Raw genomic sequence first — 14956 nt, 5'->3', positions numbered from 1 at the left:
TTCTATCCTTACCATGCAGGCACATTTTGTTTTTGTCTGAGAAGATATCGGAGCCCCATTGTTCGTTAGTCCAATTAACCTATTCTCTGGTAAATCGCTTGGTGAGCTGAGGTTAATTTTGGGGCCTTTTTGGCTCAAGAATAACTGCCTTAAGTGTTCTTCTGGCTGTCCAGCAACAGTTCTTTTTGGAGTTGAACACCAGTGTCAGTCTTCGATCCTTTTTCTTCCGGAGCCGCTTCTTCTATGAAAGTTACTAGTTTCTTGGTAAAGACGGTAAACTCTAGAAACATTTCATCGGTTACTTCTCTCCAACACTGACCTTAATGCAAGAGGGTGACCGCTTTATCACTCGTGTCCATTTTAAGGTAAAATTATTAACAGAGATGTATGTTAATTGACGTTTGAAGATATAGTGGTGGGTCAGGGTGGTTACCGATCATAACATATTGTTGGAATATAATAACATTTTATATCATTTTGAAGCTAATACTACTACTACTAATAGCTTCAATATTTTACTACTTTCAGTTTTTTGTTAGTAACTAGCGATTGCAGGGGTGTCGCTTGAGTCGATTTTTTTGCTTTCGAATGTATTTCGCGGTATTAAATAAAAAAGTGCGCAACAGATAATCGTAATCTTACGACTAATAACGCCTTCAACTCGGTTTAAAGCACCTAACCTAGCGGCAGTAGCAGCAGTGGCGGCGGCGGATGTTTCTATCTCATCTTGTTCGATGCACGCGCAGCTCTGCGTTTTTCTAGCGGCTCTAGGTGATTCCGAACAATTTTTCGATACGGGACAACTTTTTTTGGCGTATCTACAACACTTCCTAACGGTTTTTTTACTTTTAATATCCGAACAACTTTTCCACGTTTTCGGTAAATATTTCTTTTTCACGACGATTTTTTTCGGCGATTTGATGTTTTCGTTTTGTATTGCTCTTCGAGCGCTGTTACGTCTCGTAACGACGTAAGCTTCGGGAAATTTTTTATGTCGTTTCTTCTGTAGATCGTTTAATCTTTCTAAACTATCGCATCTTACTAATTGGTTATTGAATTGTTTAATATCTATTATTTCGCTATATCTACGAGTATATTTGGGTTTCTTTTGTAAATTGGTTATGTTGTTGAGACATTCCTTTGGATCTTTGGATTGCTTTAGTATGCTTTTCGGTTTGTTTTGTATATTCGAGTCTTTATCTTTGGTCCCTACATTGAATATACAATTCCTGTATTCACAATTATGGTAAAATTGGTCCTGTTGTGTTTGGTTAAGAGAATGGTCCGAAGAAAATTTCGTTATAACTACTTTAGGCGATAAATCCGGTTCCGAATTAAATTTAACATTTTCTTTTCCGAACGTTGTTTTATTATCCGCGTTATCGCCGGTTAAATTTATGTTAAATTCGGTTTTTGAATCCGATCCGTTCAAACTCCAATCGTATAATAATTTTAAAATTTCCATTCTTTCGTATTCGGTAAGTTTATCATTCAGTCTTTCTTCGCTGACGCTTTTACTTCTATTCGTTACATATTTACGTTTATTTAGAGTTGGAACGCTTATAGCTTTGTCTTCGAATTTTTTCGAAAGATCAGTTACGTTTCGATGTCTTATTTCGTACGGAGATTTCCACGTTTTATGTTTTAGAGGCGCGTCCGTGTCTATCTGACTTAGATCTAAGTTAGATTCGTGTATACCACTATTTATACTCGACGTAGAGCTGGAAAGATCTTGTAGAGATGAACTGATAAGTCGTTGTTGTCGTATCCTTCTAGCACCGATACTTAAAAATTTATCAGTTTCGCTAATATCGTCGATATCGTAGGAACTATCGTGAACGTCGATAGAAAAACTTTTCTGTTGAGCAAAATTATCTTTTAGAGATTTAGTTTCGGGTTTGATACAGAATTCTTCGATTTTTTCTTCTTTTAATTGGATTCCGGTTTCGTCGTAAGTTAGCGTTACGTTTTTTGGACACGGATCCGAAAAATCGGTTACTTGTAAATTGAAAACCGGTTCGTCAGATTCGATTTCGATACGCGGTATAGTAAATTTTCGTTTTTCCGATTTAAATAGACTATCATCGGAATTGAAAAATATATTTTTTTTCGGTTTAGTCGCCGGAGGCGTGAAAATACGTTGATTCGTTTGAGGATTGTAAAGAGACTCCGTTGAGTCGTACGTTTCGTAGTAATAACGGGATTTGTCCAAAGCTGCATGCACAGAAAAACAAAATACAACACTAAGAGTTGTATTTTATGAACGTTCAATATAAAATGATTATGAGGAAATAAAAAAACACAAAATTAACTACCCGAAATTACTAGCATACACTATTAAAGGAAAAATTAACCAAACGAAAATTCCAATTGTTACATTTTGTTTAAAATATAAAAATAACTTATTTGAACGAAAATTTTGTATATTGTATAATATACAATATGCTCTCTATTATTTTTTTTTGTTCGCCAAAAAATTTTAAATTCTTTTACTTTATGTGAAGAAAAAAAAACAATAAAGCTGCAAGGAGGGAAACATATGGCATTAAGGAAAATATATTTTAAAGAAATAGACTGGTAGAGAATGATTTTGATTCTTTCTAATGTTGCTGGAAATGCTTATTTAATGAAGCTGCCATAAGATTTTCAGTTCTCTATAAGATGTAGAACATTTTAGAGTACAAAGTAACGTTATTTATTCTGCTTTAAGGTTCTAGAAATTCTAAAAAGCTACTTTCGTCACATTTTACTTATACTTTTGATTTATTCTTTGTATAGTCCTGATAACCGACCAACAAAGTGACACAAGGTCATCGATCAGAACATTGATAAGTGTTCAAAGTTTATAATGATAAAAATATGAAAATATACAAAATTACTTTTTTGCCAACTCTATATTTATAGCTGTGTGAAGGTTTTTCGAAAACTTTAAATCAAATAAAATTACTTGAAACTTTCGTTTGGTTTTTCTTTACAACTGTTTATTTCAAAGTCTATCAATAGGGTACCTGCATGGTTTGAGAAAAAATAGTTTTGGATAGTTTATATACAACTTTTATTATAATTTTTGTTCCAATTCTTATATCAATATTTATAGATAAAAAAATTTTTGAAAATTATAAAATTTTGTAGGTAGTTTAAACATTTCAGTTAATACGCATTATTATTATACTTTGATTAATCTGAAAAATGGTGTTTCATGCCAGGATGTACAAATATCTGATAAAAGTTTTTTTATGATGCCAAAATTTCGAATATACAACTAAAATGGTTTGAAAGTGTTTGTCGTTTTGACGATCCTGCGAGATTTTTGTTGCCAGTATCATTTTATAGTACAGTAAACTCCCGGTTATCTAAGTCTCGGATAACCGAGCCTCCGGGTTAACCGAGCCTGTAATTCAAAAATAACAATCATAAATAAAACGAGATAATTCCCAAAATATCATACACCGACGGGCTGAAGGCGATCGGTGCGGCTCTTGCTTCCATAGAGCAACAAGAAGAGTGTATGTCACACGACATCCTGTCTCTACAGCGTTGGCGCAACATTGCATCGTCCAAACGAGGGAAGTGGTTATCTCAGAAAATGATCAAAAATATTTGTAAGAAATTATCGGTTTCCATTTGCTTACAGGTCTGTAATTGTGATTATTTCGTTTTTTTTACCCAAATACCTCGGGTAATCGGGGGTCTACTATAATTATTTTATTATGCTTTTAATTTTTAACGTGATTATGTAATTATGTAAGAACTTAACTTTTAAAATGTTAATTCACTAACTAATAAATAAAAACTGTATTATAACAGCACACTCTACGTTGCCGGCAAAGATAACCTCGCGCAGACAAATGCTCAATGTTGTTATTGAATTTATGAAGTTACAACTGATAACAAATGATAATCGTGTATAATATGTGTATATAATAAATGTAGTTGAAAATTTAATTAAATAATTTACTTTCTGACATTATTTCATATTAGAGCTTATAAAATAAACAACAAATAAATACCCTTTAAAAAATGCAAGTACCCTGTTGTGCGAACCTAATAAAATAGCAGGGAAATACGCTACTGGTTTACGACATGTTATCGATAAATTGGAACCAATAGTACCAAAGTACAAGTGGATAAACTTCAACCAGAAAAATACTTTCTAGCTGAATTACAGTTTATAATAATTTATTTATACTTCCCATAATCACTAATGTGAATGTGAAGACATCTACAAACTATCGCTTGAAGAAAGAAATATTTTCATTATTAGTTTCTATCCGTTTAAGTGAAATAAAAATACACTCACTCAAAAAGTTTTCATTTTGAAATTGAAAATTTAATATTTCAAGAATTTCTCAATTGCTTCCAGAATTGGTTATAGTTCAGATAAAACAAAGTTAATTTTGAAGTTTTAAAAAGTTATCTACTGTTTTATTCCTATCGCATACATTAAATTAATTTAGGTTTGAATAGAGATCAAAGATATAAGTTAAGTAAGCAGCAATAATAGAAAAAATTGACAAACAAAAGAAACACATTAAAAAAACAAACTCAAAAAATTGACAATAAAAATAATATACGAAGAACATAATGAAACCAATAAAAAAATTTGTCATTCAAATAAGGTATCTAGAAGCAAAAAGTAGAGAAAGTTTGAAAAACAGTTGAAAAGAAATTAAGAAGAAGAAACAGAGAAAGATAGAGAGCAGAACCTTTATATCATGGCTACAAAAGTAAAAGAAGACTAGAGGTCGAAGAGATATTTGATAGATTAAGGAATAAAATAATAGGGAAATAATTAAAAAACAGAAGGATGAAACCAAGAAGAAACTTGTCATTCAAATGGAGTATGTAAATGCAAAAATTAAAGGAAGTTTTGAAAAAGGGTGAAAAGAAGTGAAAAAGAAGAAGCAAAGTAAACAATGGAATAGATTAAGGAATAAAATAATAGGAAAATAATTATAAAACAAACGTATGAAACCAATAAGCTCAAAAGACTCATTTTCTTTATTGTAATTTGTTCCATAATATATGGTTATAATAATTTATGGAACTTCATATAAACGTAAGAATCAATACAGAAGGATTAAATGGTAAAATAATGAAGGGAATAACATTTAAAACAAAGAGAGAAAAACAGAATAAAATGTGAGAGGAACTGAAAAAGATGACAAAAAATAATAGACTGTGGAAGAAGTGAGTACAAAAGAAGAAGAAGAAGAAGAAATAATATGTTTGAAACTGTATATCATCGTTATTTGTATTATTTTCAATTCCCTATCTTCCATGGAATCGTACACATTTTCATCCAAGGCTGATGAAGTGTTTTACAAAAAATAAAAAAAAATCATTATTTTTTTATTTGAAACATTTTCAACATTTAAATTGTCTTCATTATCTATTTAATCGTCAGCAACAAGTGAGTGGATAATTATTTAAAAAATTAAATAGAAAACGTGACTGGAATCCGCATTAAAAAACTTGAGAACCAAAAAAGATGAGATGAACGATGAATTAATTGGAAAAAAAAAATTAATAAAAATACCTCGATGCGGTGTCGGACTTGGTTGTTGCAATAGAGTCGCCAAACCATGATAAACAGCTCCAGCTTTAGCCACTTCTAAAGTTACGATACTACTAGTCCTTTGCAGGAATTCGGCTGCTTTTTCTTGCGTTATACCCAACAAAGATTGTCCATCGACCGATAACAATTGATCACCAGCGGCTAAGCGTCCATCTCTATCGGCAGCTCCTCCAGGTACTACGGATTTTATATAAATACCTAAACGTTCTTGACCTGCACCTTTAGCCGCCACTATCGATAGACCCATACCGCCACCGGCTTTATGTAAACGTATAACTTGAACCTAAAAATTGACGAAAAAATCTAATAAAAATTCTATAAAATATAACGAGGAAATTACCTCCGGTTGAGTTGTGCTTAGAGCACTAGGAGGTCTAGGAGCCGTCATATAAACTGTCCAATGTCCTGAACTGGTAGGTTGAGCGGCCAGCCTGCATAAACCGGAAGCTTGTAGAGGATGTAAAAAGTCTGCCAAACCAGGTGGTACACCTTGAACAACGTCACAACTGAAACCATCATCGGGTAATAATAATTGTAGAGTTGGAGCAGGATCTTCGTACAGAGTAACTTCTCGACCTTCTGCTCTCGCTAATTCGTCTGCTACACCTTCGGCTGCTTTAGCTGCCTGTTCGAGGAGGGAAGGTGACGCGATTTTTTCACCAGATTCGGCTACAAGAGGAAACAATAAATATGAAGAGAGGTAATACATATAACAAAAAGATTATTTCATACCCTTGTATTGCATCAATAATGTTCCTAGTTGCATTGAATTTAATTTGAAGCACGCCGCTGAAAGGTTGGCTAAATCTTCAGGAACACTTTTGGGAGCTTGAAGTAGATGGGCGCATTGTACAATTTTTGCAAGATGGCACTCGGCCGCTAATTCCAATCCCTGCGATTCCGTCCAGGCTTGTAGATTCCTCAGTCTGTTGAATAATTTTTGACCAAAACTTCTTGTGCATAAATTAGCGTTACTAATAACTGTAGAAAGTGCCTGGAAAATGGAGATTTTTAATTGGAAATTATTTCCAAGTTTGGTAGACAGGAACAAAAACGGTATCACAAATAATTCATGGAAAGCATGTGAAAACACAATTGTTTTATATACCTTACAGTGGGACCCAGGAAGTAGAACTAGAAGAAGTGGAAAGCCTAAATTACTTGGAGAGCAGGCCAAGACATATAAGTTTGTCATAGCTCTAGTGGGATTTAGGAGCTAGAAGAAGAAGTGGAAGGCCTAGATCACTTGAGGAGCAGACGAAGACACAGTAACTTTGTCAATGGTAGAGAGGGATCCAGGAAATAGAAAAAGAATAAGGGGAAAACCTAGATCACTTGGAGAGCAGGCGAAGATACAGTAAGTTTGTTAATGCTACAGTGAGATACAGGAGGTAGAAGAGAAAGTGAAAGGCACAGATCTCTTGGATAGTAGTAGACGCAGTAACTTTTGTCAATGTTACAGTGGGATCTAAGAAATAGAAGAGGAAGACCTAGATCATTTGGAAAGCAGGCAATTTTACAGTGAATATGTTAGAGTGGCATCTAGGAGGCAGAGTATAAGTAAAAGGCCTAGATTACTCAGAGGCGAAGATACAGTAAGTTTGTCAATAATACATAGGATACAATAAGTAGAAGAAGAAAAATGGGAAATCCCAGATCATTTGGAGAGAAGAAGATACAGTAAATTTGTATATGTTAAAGTGATATCTAGGATGTAAACGAAAAAACAAAATGTCTATATTACTTGCAGAGTAGGCAAAGACACAGTAACTTTTTCAATGCTACAGTGCGATCCAGGAGGTGTAAGAAGAAGTACAAGACCTAGAGCACTTGGATAGGAGGCAAAAACACGGCAACTTTGTCAATATTGGAGTGACAACCAGGAAACAGAGGAAAAAGAAAAAAGTTTAGATCACTTGGAGAGCAGTCGAAGACGCAGGAGCTTTGTAAATATTATAGTGGAGGAGGTAGGAAATGGTAAGTCCTAGATCAACGTGATTAAAAGAAGTAGAGGAAGACAAGAGGATAATGGGAATGGGATAAAATACCAAAAACTGTTTCAATTTTCCAAGTTCTAAAGCTTCATTTTTATAACACCATTTCTCTTCTGGCTCCGTCTTTTCGCACATACCTTGTATAACCTGTACTGTTAATAGCAAATCAATCTCAAGAAATATTGATTAAATAATTATTTTGAACTATTATCATGGATTATTTTTATTTTCTTCTTTTAGCAATTATAAAAAAGTGACTTAGTTTCCGAATTATTTCAAAAGCTGTTTTCGAATCAATACATATTAAATACATTCTTATTTCATTATTTCTTGCTAGAAATAAGTGCTAGTGGAAGCAGTAATTAAGTTTTTAGTTAATTCGTGTTTGGAAAAAGGACTTACCTTTGCCGATACCCAATGGAACAATTGAGAGAACAACTGTATAGTCAAAGCCGCGTTTACTCTACATTTCCTCAATAGATTCATAGCACCACTTAAAACGCTGATGATTTCCCTCGGGTGGTCGTCTCCTGTTAACGACATCAAATAATTTAAGGCCGAATTTAATTCGTCTGTTAAGCACGCTACAAGATTTTTAAATGCCAATTGGACAGCGTCTGCTAGGGTGTCTTGAGCTTGCAATGAAAACGCACTCACGTGTCTGTCGGATTTTAGAAAATGAAGTAATTCGCTAGCGTTGGCTAACCAGAACGCTTGCGAAGTACTTTCTGTGCTGCGATCTTGAACCGTATGTCTGTAAAACAACAATTAATGATAAATAACTAATTTCCTGGCTACGAATATTGAATTATATCTCTTCTGAAACACGTGACATTGACCATTGGCTCGCTATTGCAAGGAGAGAAGTGTTAACCTCTGTCTGGTTTTTACGTTATTGCGTCTGATCAGAGCGGCGTAACAATCTTTCGTTTGGTTAGTTAAAATCGAGCCGATAATATAGGATCGGTGACTATAGTTCAAAAATTGTGTTTTTATCATAGATCATCGTATTGAACGTTGCCAAATTTACATATTTAGCCAGTTTTATAGAAAGACTGGGTTAAGTCATTGTACCATGCATTTAATTTAATTGTGTTTCCTAGAAAAATTACAAATTGTCCATACTGGATTTTCAAAAATGATATTTAAAATATGTACTAATATTTTGAATAAGTCGGTTGCTGTTTCCATTACAGTTTTTCCAAAACGTCTGTTAAAAGCCACAATTTTTTACAAAAACACGCATTTGAGCTTGACACTACCCATCATCGTTCAGGTTTGATTTTGACTAAATTTTCGAATTTTTTCTATTGATCTCATGGATCTTGAACGGCATGAACATTTTTCATGAGTTTTTGCAATTAAACCCTCTGAAAACTATGATGAGAAGAAGGAAAAGTTTTTTTCTTGTTCGGAGCTCTTTGAGTATAACTGTGACCTTGGAATGTTACTGAGAATACTCAGCTTTTGTGCACATCAATTGAGAAAGAACATAACAATATTAAGGCCATGAATGACCGCGTCAAGTTTTTACTGATCCATTCATCCAGTTTAAAAAGAAGTACTCGTAGACTTATCATTAGTTGCCTCACAATACTATTTTCTTAGTATTATTCAGTAGCTACAGCAGTCTATTGCTGGTTTCGTTGTTTCACTCACAGCAACTCTAAGAATGTGATTTTTCACTGTTTTGCAATTATAAAAAGAAAATTTCCTTGGCACGTAATTTATTCGAGGTCTAAAGGACACCTTGAACTTCTTTTCAAGACTCCAAAATCAATCATGTAGATGATATCTTCATTTTTGTCGCTCTGGATATGTGAGGTTGGTAATTTGGAAAAACTTGCAGATAAGACTTCGTAGTGAAGTTAAGGTAGACACATGAAAAACCGTTAAAATTGGTCGTCACAACCTTCGGTTGGCAAACTAGTCTTCATCTACATCAGCGCTTTCAGGCACATATTAACTTGAACGATGTTGAAGTTACTGAGTGTTGATGTTTCCATCTCGCTGTACATGACGATTCTAATCGAGAAACCTAAAACCCACTCTCATTCAAGCAATCTTGAGATGAAGGGAGGAGTCACTCTAATCATGATCAAAGAACTGAGGGAACCGAAAATTTGTATGAGGTTGGACTAGAACCGATTTTCTTGGTCTTCTTCTTGACGGCTTTCCATATATTCCATTGTAAACTTAGTTACTTCACTTGAAGATATTTTCCAGAAGTACTAGTTCATTTTCGAGGACAGAATTGGGTGCGTTCCCAATGTCCAATTCAAGATGCAGCTCTTTCAGTCGGACACAGAGCCATTTGATTTGCTAAGCCGGATATGGAACTGATGATATGGAATTGACAGCTTCACTTGAGGTCATTTCACAGAAATACTCGCCCATTTTCGAGAAAACAATTGGGCCAGCAACTTTTTTAGCCAGTAGGAGTTAATTTGCTTTCCATCTATACATATTCCATTGTCAACTTAGTTGCTTCTCTTGAAGATATTTTCCAGAAGTAATCGTCCATTTTACAGGAAATTGAGTGCTTTCCCAATGTTACATTTAAGCTTCGAAACCAGCTAGTATGACGTTCCATATACCTTGCGGGAATAAGAGAGACTGTTGAGGATTTATCAGTCCTGTTGCAACCAGCGATTGGGGCTATACATTAGTTGTGATAGCAAAGCCAAATAATTGATGGAGTGTTTGTGGCTAGTCACTTCTATCTATCAAATCCGCCAAAATCCTAGAGGATCGAAATTTTTGAATTTAAGACATAATTGCATCTGAGGAAGTTAGAAGTAAATCATCACATAAAGGTACAGTTAAAAAGATTTTTTTTTCATTCAAAAGTGGTTAAAGGACCTGTTTAAAGTCGAAGCATGATTTGATAATTAATTTTTCACAGCGCTACGCTTTAACAGTGCATCAAGAACATGATCACGTGCTTAGAGTACCTTAAGTAAATTCATGTATCTAAATATCACTAATAATTTTATCTCACCTTATTAACATAGCTGCGTGTTGTAATAGTAAAGTCAATTTGTGAGCCCGTTCTGTCGGTGTCAATTCTGGTCGATAATGCGTCGAAGCTCTATACCTGGCGCATAAATAAAGAGTATAAGCTGGAGCTAGCCGGAATGTCGGTGTCGTTACATCCAGATGAGTAATCACCCTGGCTAAAAATTGTTCTTGAGGCTCTTCCGGGAACTCTAGTACGGCGGGTAGTATGGGATCTTGACCCCGGGGATACCTATCGAGACCGCTTAACCTTGAAACGATTTTTAAATAAGTATAATAAACAATAATTCGTTATTGAAATAATTCATACATAAAAAGGCGACAAACAAATATTGCATGCAGTTTCATAAAGGTTAGCTGGCACTGTGTGATGTTCTTTGTTGCTTTGACCGATTGGTGGCTAACGCCATCTAGTAGGAAAAGTTAATGTGAAGGAATTTTCATCTTGCTATCCCGTCAACGTAGAAAGTGTACTTATACAGCCGTTTTACTAACTCCACTGTTACTTTATTTCTTAGTATGAAAGCATTTGATCCACAAGCTAATTAGGGGAGTCAAAGACAAGGACAAAAAGAAACTATTTCAGAAGAAGAAGACGACCAGTATAGTTCTGACTAAGAAAAATGGATAATATGAAACAAGAATTAGATGGGTTCCCCTTAGGTACTCATGTGAAAGATGATGGGAAAAATCCTTTGTGCTTATCGTCAGAAAAATAAACCAATAGGGATTGGAAAAGAGAAGATTAAGGATCTCTAAAGACATGAAGACAAAATAATACTCAAGCAAGAGTAGCAGGTGGTTATTAATGATAAAATAAGACTGGGGTTTCAGTTGATAGGCCTGATTTGTAGTTCTGAGTTACACCTCCTACTTCGTGCATGATAGCTTTCAAAAAATGCTTCACATGCAGACGATAACAAGAATTTACGTTGACTGCACTGATACTTACTCCAAATCCACTCTTGGCTGCTTAAACGATCCATAAAAATCAACGAAAGTGCATGTTGCCGAAACAAATATATGCGCCACGAAACGAAGTATCAGAGTAAACAGTGGCTATAGAGAAAAAAGTGAAACCACCCACAATGCGGGGGTGGTTCATAAGGAGTTAGATCCACCAGGAAACAAAAAAGGATCAACAGAGTGCGCTCCGACATTACAAACAAATAGATTATAATGCATGCAATTTTTAGCTTCCAGAAAGATTTCGGCTTGTTACATTTTTCTTTAAACATTTTTAATTTTACTTTGTTCAAATATTGTAGCACAGTATCACTTATGATTTATATATTATAACTATTTGAGTTTTTAAATACATTGGTTCAAGAAATTCAATGAAACCTCGGAATGTATTCGAAATCGTCCTCTACCTATCTATACTCAAGTGTTTGAATCAAAGTAAATTTTAGTAAATTTGTGGTAATATTTTTCTTTATATTCGCTGGTAAACTTTTCCAATTTTTATTAATTTCCTTTTGTTTCAGGCAAATTTTGTATAATAGTTTTCATATAAATTCCTCTTTGTTTATATTTTAAAAAATATAAATTCAGTTTTTTTCATATGTTAGAGCATAAGCTCCATTTTATTCAAATCTGTTTTTCCTACTAGTTCCTTTTTCAGTAATTTTCATTTTTTGTTCCTGTTTCCTTCCTCAATTTATTTTTTACCGCAGTTCTACAGCTACCAAGTTGTGAGTTTCAGCCACACCTAAATATTCAACCGGGGCACAGGAATCTGTTCTATTCATATTGGTTCTGTTCCTCAAATAAATAGAAAATTCGAATTTACACGGAAACTTTTATACAAAATATTATTAAAGCAAAAGGAAATTAATAAAGATAACTGGAATTTTTGTGAGCACTATAATACAAAAGCAAAGTTAAAAAGATATTTGAAAAACTAACCAGCGAATATAAAGGATATTATCACCATAAATTTACTAAAATTTATTTTGATTTAAAGGAGGTTGATAACAAATTAATTTCCTCAAAAACTCGAGCAGTAAAATAAATTTACAAAATTACTAAATTTACTTTGATTTAAACACTTGAGTATAGGTAGGTAGAGGACGATTTCGAATACATTCCGAGGTTTCATTGCACTGCTTGAATCAATTTCTTTGAAAACTCAAATGTTATAATAAATAAATCAGAAGTGACTACTGTGCCACGTGAATAAAGTAATATTCAAAATATTCAAAGAAAAATGTAACAAGCAGAATACCATGTTACAACAACCACCCCATTTGCCGGATATATCGCCTCATGACTTCTTTCTCTTTATCAAAATTAAAAACGTTGTGAAAGGTATCCAATTTTACAAATTAAAGATGTATAAATAACTCTAACGAAGATGTTATCAGAGTTCCAAAATTCCTACTATCCCTTAGGAAAATCGGTGTATCAGTACGAGAGAATTTAATTTAAAGGGGATAATGTTCTCTTTGGAATTCAGCATTCAACAAGAAAAGTTACGGGCTATTTCTAGTAATACCTATGTCTTATAATACACTTATCTTAACAATTAGATTACGGAACACACTATTTTGCACTACCACTACACCAACACTCACAATTTCACTGTCTGACGAGCGTTTCGATAACCAAGTTATCATCTTCAGAGATTGAAGGTGAACCTTCAGTTTCTGAAGATGTTTATCGTGTGAGTGTTGATGTATGGTAGTGTAAACAGTGTGTTCAGTATGAATATCAACAATGGTTCCTGAAATTCTTATTATCATTCATATGCACACTAAAACTTCAAGATTTTTTCTCATATTTGACTATCAAGTTATATAAGAAGAATATGGAAGAAACTGGAGAAATAATCATTAAATTAGTTGAAAGTAGATCCGGTACCTATATGGTATAATGGGATTCAAAATATATTTGTAGATCCACAAAATTTTCGAATTCTTTCTTGGCCACTTACCGATTCTCAGAAGACGATCCCAAGGATCTGTTATCCTCTCTAGCCCCGCTTGCGGTTGAAACTGTTTCTACGTTACCATCCAAATCAAAAGTGGTTTCGATATTTTCTCTAGATTGATCTGTCGGGCTCAAAGCACGTGGTGAACGACTACTGCGAGATGTTAAAAAATAAAATGCAAAGAAAACAAAATTAAAAAAAAAAATAAGCTGATGCGAGTTATATGGAATGATGATGATTTATCTTCCAATCGAAATGTTATCACTATAACAGTTCTCGTGCACGTGCGCCACAGAAATCACTTACCTATCGTACATCCTCCCACCGATTTTATCCAATCCACCAGAACTACCAAAAGCCGGCCTGGTTCTATCTTCGTGAGCCGGATCCAGGAATCTATAAGTATTGCTGTGACCAAACTTTACAAGGCTGCCGTGTTGGAGGATCGTCGTTTGATGGATACGTTGCCCGTTGACGTACGTATGGGCGTCCGCATGGCAAGGCGTCAACGATGTTACGCCATCTGTGGCATTTATCGTGATAACACAATGACGGGGTTGAATATGAGGACCGTATAATTGGAGAGCTATACCGTTAGCCGAACCGACCTGAAACAGAATTGACAAAGCGTTTGAATTTTATATACCTTGAAGGAAAAGTCTACTTTAAATAATTGTATTAGGAATAAAAAAACATATATGTAAAAATGGCGTCCTTTAATAAAGCTGCGCCTGCATTTACGATTTAATTGATATTACGAATAATCCTGATGTACGGGTAATTAGAAGTGTTCACTTGAGTAATTGGATAATCAAACGAGAGCGTGGAGAAGCGGCAAAGAGGTTTTATCAGTTAATAAAGTTAAACTACGCAAGGTAAATGTTAGAAATTGATAGAGACTTTGCTGTATAAAATGATTTACTAGTCAAAATTATCGTCTTGAGAACATTGGTTTACATTCCAGCTGAAAGTTATTAATTATACAGACCCCTGCATTTTTTAATTCTTTGTAAGTTGTTGTGAAAATTATAACTGCCTTCTAACGATTAGGTAGTGTTTCATTGTTATTTTTCAAAATAGTAAAATATAAATAAATAAATATTGAAGAAAAAAATACAAAAATATATAAAACATCCATACAGAAATTGTTCATATTTATTTTTTCTTTATGCCATCATTTTTTACTACAGAAGACTTCTTTTGGTTGATTTTTTATCATATTCAGCTAAACAACGATCTCTTGTTAATGTCCAACAGTAACCGGCTATCGTTTTCCCGTTCTAGCACTCTTGGTATGATGCCATATTTTGATTATCTTGATTTTTTATGCCCACATTACAACCAAAATCCTGAATCTCAACAAATACACGTGAGTCGTTGGCAAAAAAACTGAACACATGTGATTAAGCCTCACAAGCGGTCAACCCTATTGCG

At 34.1% G+C, this 14956-nt stretch overlaps 1 protein-coding gene across 5 annotated transcripts in view; it reads right to left on the bottom strand.

The window, feature by feature from the left end:
- Positions 1-14956, bottom strand: part of LOC130440844 (afadin) — a 204712-nt gene that overhangs the window by 17046 nt on the left and 172710 nt on the right. For 2 of the 5 annotated variants that reach the window (XM_056774210.1, XM_056774213.1), the window contains 7 exons: positions 13829-14130; positions 13526-13675; positions 10574-10840; positions 7975-8326; positions 6311-6572; positions 5919-6247; positions 5540-5861 (listed from right to left, as the gene is read on the bottom strand). In XM_056774210.1, coding sequence (XP_056630188.1) covers positions 5540-5861; positions 5919-6247; positions 6311-6572; positions 7975-8326; positions 10574-10840; positions 13526-13675; positions 13829-14130 — 1984 coding nt within the window. The remainder of the gene's footprint in view (positions 1-5539; positions 5862-5918; positions 6248-6310; positions 6573-7974; positions 8327-10573; positions 10841-13525; positions 13676-13828; positions 14131-14956) is intronic. The other 3 variants (XM_056774212.1, XM_056774214.1, XM_056774211.1) reach the window with 2 other exon arrangements.

The sequence above is a fragment of the Diorhabda sublineata genome, chromosome 2 (genome assembly GCF_026230105.1).
Source record: "Diorhabda sublineata isolate icDioSubl1.1 chromosome 2, icDioSubl1.1, whole genome shotgun sequence".
Lineage (NCBI taxonomy): Eukaryota > Metazoa > Arthropoda > Insecta > Coleoptera > Chrysomelidae > Diorhabda > Diorhabda sublineata.
Note: the sequence above shows the minus strand (reverse complement) of the source record. Positions and strands in the feature narration are given on the sequence as shown.